At 42.7% G+C, this 4,640-nt stretch overlaps 1 protein-coding gene across 1 annotated transcript in view; it reads left to right on the top strand.

Moving 5' to 3' along the window:
- Nucleotides 1–226: 226 nt before the first annotated feature.
- LOC108682604 (sushi, von Willebrand factor type A, EGF and pentraxin domain-containing protein 1) overlaps nt 227–4,640 on the top strand; it is a gene marked incomplete at its 3' end in the record, with an annotated part of 48,367 nt that continues 43,953 nt past the window's right edge. The window contains 1 exon segment of the mRNA XM_018171800.2: nt 227–307. Within this exon segment, the coding sequence (XP_018027289.2) occupies nt 305–307 (3 nt within the window).

Here is a 4,640-nt window from a genome sequence, read left to right as displayed (position 1 = left end):
TTAGCGCTGCTGGTGACGTGAGAAAGCCAGTGAAGTGTTGGTGAGAATAAGAGTTGGTGAACTGAATGAAGCTTTCTTTTCCTACGGGCAGGAAGGAAAGCGAATGTTGTTGGCTGGTCAGTGTTGTTGTTGGCTGGTCAGTGTTGTTGTTGGCTGGTCAGTGTTGTTGTTTGGGTCCTCGAGTCCCAAGAAGCCACGGTCGGCAGTTCACTGTCAGACGTGGTGCCGTAAGGGTGTGTGCTTAGTGACGGGAGTCTCTATGATTAATCCTGGTGTCTGGATTATACCTTTATAACATCTAGTCATGGTAAGGCTCCAGTTTCAGTAAAGTTTGTAATAAGTTTATCAAGTTTAGGCAGGACGCGAGCCGTGCGGTGTATGTGAATGAGGTCACCGAGTAAGGAGACCTCAATGCTGCATAAGAAGCGAGCGCCGGCTCGAGAAGTTCATAAACTTTGACGGAAATATTTTTTTTTAGATTCATCCCTTCAATTTTTTGATAAATTGTGTATTTTATAGCGAAGAAGACAGTCTTTAATATTCTTGAAGCCCCATATTACTTCCTAACATCGGTAGAGTTAAAGACTCGATATACGTAAGAGATGCAATGCTATCTTCCATATGTTGCCTGAGTTGACATTCATATAAGCAAAATATATTCACGTATCGAGCTAAAGTCCAATAATTTGTGCCGTTTACGATATACGATATATTTACGATACGATACGTTTACGATACAATAAATTAAACGGCGGCTGTGATGAGACGCGTTGAGTTGACGTTAAAAAACTGCGCTGCAACTTCTCCACGCGACAAAATTTCTTCTCGCTTCGAATCACCGACATGTGGAACAGCCTCCCCAATGACATCGTTGGCGCCCCAAGTATGAACGCGTTCAAGAACAGACTAGATAAAGCTATGGAAAAATATATGTTTAGACTTGAAATGCCTAACACCATATTGAACCCGGTGGAAGTCTGGTAGTCATTTCAAACTATCGTCAGTCTTGAAAAGCTCCGGTCGAAGGACCTGTTTTTATATCTCCTGTATAAAAGTACAAGAATCGGCTACAGGCCACATCACGCCTATTACTCAGCGCCGGCATAAATATAATATGATAATGTTGTTTACCAATTGCATTATCACGGCCTCGCAGTTGAGAATTCCAAGCATTTTCGGGTAGCCTAGCTATAGAATTTTTCTCTATATTCGCCATGGAGCAGCGCAGTTTTCGAGATAGATGGCCGGATATAGTTTCACGGCTCCGTCTGTCTTTATTCGGCCAAGAACCGGTTGCGGCTCAGAATTTTTTTAATTATCCTGATCCCGTAACTCGAACTCGTGTTCATTCCCACGATTATCTTCTTACGGTCTCGATATTTCCGGGCCGCCACCTTTGCTCATGACGGCCGTTTCAACTGCGTTTTGCCCAGAAATAAGAAGCTAGATTTAATTCCTGGCTTGACAAATCTTATGAGGAAAGATTAAATATTATGAAGCTTTCCAGTCTCTGTTATCGACGTCTGCTTGGGGACCTCATTGAAGTATACAAGTATGGCCATGGTTTATACAAGGTCCCTGAATGATTACTGGAATTTTAAATTAGAATCAACCCCAGGGCCTTGCGATTATAAACTTTAAAAAATATGCATTACAACTCATCCATGCGACAACATTTCTTCTCGCTTCAAATCGCCGACATGTGGAATAGCCTCCCCGATTTCATCGTTGGCGCTCCGAGTATGAACGCGTTCAAGAACAGACTAGATAAAGCTATGGAAAAATATATGTTTAGACTTGAAATGTTCAGCACCATATCGAACATAGTGAAAGTCTATAAGCAGCTATTTCAAACTATCGTCAGTTTGGAAAAGATCCGGTCAAAAGACCTGTTTTTAGATTTCCTGTGAACAAGTCAAGATAAGTACAAAAATCGGCGACAAGCCACATCAGGCCTATTAATCAACGCCGACATATTTTTAAAGTTAATTTTATGGTTTGAATAACAAATCAAACCCACGATTCTGATGATAGTGAAGAACTGGGTAATACAAGGCAGCCGTAGAAAAGTCTGCCGGTAGATTTTCACGAACTTGAAAATTTTAGGATAGGAGAAATATTCAACGTTAATTTAGACTTACATAATACGACCGGAAATTATCCGCATTTTCTTTTTCAAAACATGGCGACTTTCTTCTGTAGAATTCATTATTTGCACAATGAAACGTTGCTGTGGAGATTACATGAGCAGTTCCAGAATCACGAGAGTTGCGCTAATTAAGTTGCACTTGCTGCTTTTGAGCACCGAGGTGCAATAAGGTGCATTCAGTACATTACTGCACCGAGGTGCAATAAGGTGCATTCAGTACATTACTGCACCGAGATGCAATAAGGTGCATTCAGTACATTACTGCACCGAGATGCAATAAGGTGCATTCAGTACATTACTGCACCGAGGTGCAATAAGGTGCATTCAGTACATTACTGCACCGAGATGCAATAAGGTGCATTCAGTACATTACTGCACCGAGATGCAATAAGGTGCATTCAGTACATTACTGCACCGAGGTGCAATAAGGTGCATTCAGTACATTATTGCATAGGCCGGCAGCTCCGACTCAGTCAGTGTGGAAGACCGGCTTCCACGCTCCATCTGGCATATGGCGAACAGCAAGCGGTTCTTGCGGTCAACTTCCTTCAATAAAAAGAACTATGAAGAACTTGTAAAATTTTTCTACGGAAGAAACCATGCGGTTATTTCTTCGCCGGATGCAGGTAGACAGCGGATGTGTTGTCAATGAACTGACGAGTTCTCGACTCTCTGAGGTGATTTGCGACGTGGCTATTCCATCAAAATTGGAAGTTTGAAGCACGAAACATTACAACGAAAGCAGATGAACAAAAGTTCATTGGACCAAGGAGAGTTTTTTGTTCGTTTTTTTACTTATGACCGTCTTAAAACTGACTAATATCGTTCAGTATGAAGTCACCGCATAGCTTGCGATCCAAAGAAACTGCTCTCGTATTGCTGAATCTCGGAGAGATGCGAGCAACAATTCCGAGTTTCAGAAAAAAATTCTTTACCTTTAGGTTTCCATAATAAAATTCAGCAGATGAGCCATTGCAATATTAAACGACTATTATACCTGATACTCATATTCCTCATAATTGTAATATTCACCTTCGGTAGCTGCACAATCTGCCTGAATCTCGGCAATTAGGCTGCCTGACCGCGTGATTATCATCACTTCAATTATTCATCCTCACACCTCGCAATTGTTTAAACACTAATTATTCTATAATTGTTTCCCATGCATTCTTAACCATTGTCAAGAAGAGAGCAAGCGTCGGCTCCCGTTTAATTAATGTTAAACTGCAGTCACGTCTTGCATGTTAATGTGTACCTATGTAGCCATGGGATGTGCAGTGCAACATGCAGGGTAATGTGCAGTGCAACATGCAGGGTAATGTGGAGTGCAACATGCAGGGTAATGTGGATAAAATTTTGCTAAATAGAATTAAATATTTTTAATTTTTAATCCATATTTCACAAATGTAAAGTTGTCCCGCATTGGCTTGAAGCTATCTTTACATTTCACAGTCCTCGCTTGAGTATAGAAAGGAGTGATAAAATGTAAATAATAAACGAAGTCCTTAATTTCAATGCACCGGACACGCTATGAAACTCTAAGATCCTGTCATCCCACACATTTATAAGAGCAATTCAACTCAACATTAATTATATAGCGCCATTTCAACGATGAATTATCGAAACCTGTTGTTTTTGAAATTGCAAACTACAACAAAAGTTGTCCGTTGGTCTTCCCCTTTCCTTCCTTTCCTCAAGCTGGTGGAAGGAGAGAACGAAAGGGAGGAAGGAGTGCTGGGGAGTTCTAGGGGCCATCGTCCTACTGGAATGTCCTGCGAGGAGAGGAGGAGGGGAGGAGCTGGTGAGGAAGAGGGGAAGGGAGAGGCTGTTGAAGAGGAGGATGGGAGGGGCTGTTGAGGAAGGGGGGAGGAAAGGGTCAAGGAGTAAAGGAAAGGACAGAAGGATGGGGCCATGAGCAAGCCTCCGCCTCACGCACGCGCGCTGCTCAAGATTTTCCTTCTTTATTCTCTCCACAATACATCATTGACAAAACTTACGTGAAGACGTCTTAGTATTATTTAGCGGTGTTTAGTCCTGTTATTCTATAGTTCTATTGTGCATTTAGTTATATATTATGCATTAAATATTGTTACTAGAATGCTCGGAGCTGCGATCGAATACTTTTTTTCATACCAATTGTAAGCCAACTATAGTATTTTTCGTCTAGAGCTTAGCACGTGTTGATAGCGGCCGTGTTGATGGCGACCGTGTTGATAGCGGCCGTTTTGATGGCGACCGTGTTGATAGCGGCAATGTCGATAGCGGCCGTGTTGATAGCGGCCGTGTTGATAGCGGCCGTGTTGATAGCGACCGTGTTGATAGCGGCCGTGTTGATAGCGGCCGTGTTGATAGCGGCCGTGTTGATAGCGGCCGTATTGTCTGTCCCTGTACGTGTGTCGCCCACAAATTTTACCGCTACGTGAACCCAACACCGGGGCTGCTTACGGCGACGCGTGTTGGTGGTGTTGGTGTTTACGGCCACGCGTGTTGG

The sequence above is a fragment of the Hyalella azteca genome, unplaced genomic scaffold (genome assembly GCF_000764305.2).
Source record: "Hyalella azteca isolate HAZT.00-mixed unplaced genomic scaffold, Hazt_2.0.2 contig16434, whole genome shotgun sequence".
NCBI classification, from domain to species: Eukaryota; Metazoa; Arthropoda; class Malacostraca; order Amphipoda; family Hyalellidae; genus Hyalella; species Hyalella azteca.
This window is presented reverse-complemented; position numbering and strand designations above follow the sequence as displayed.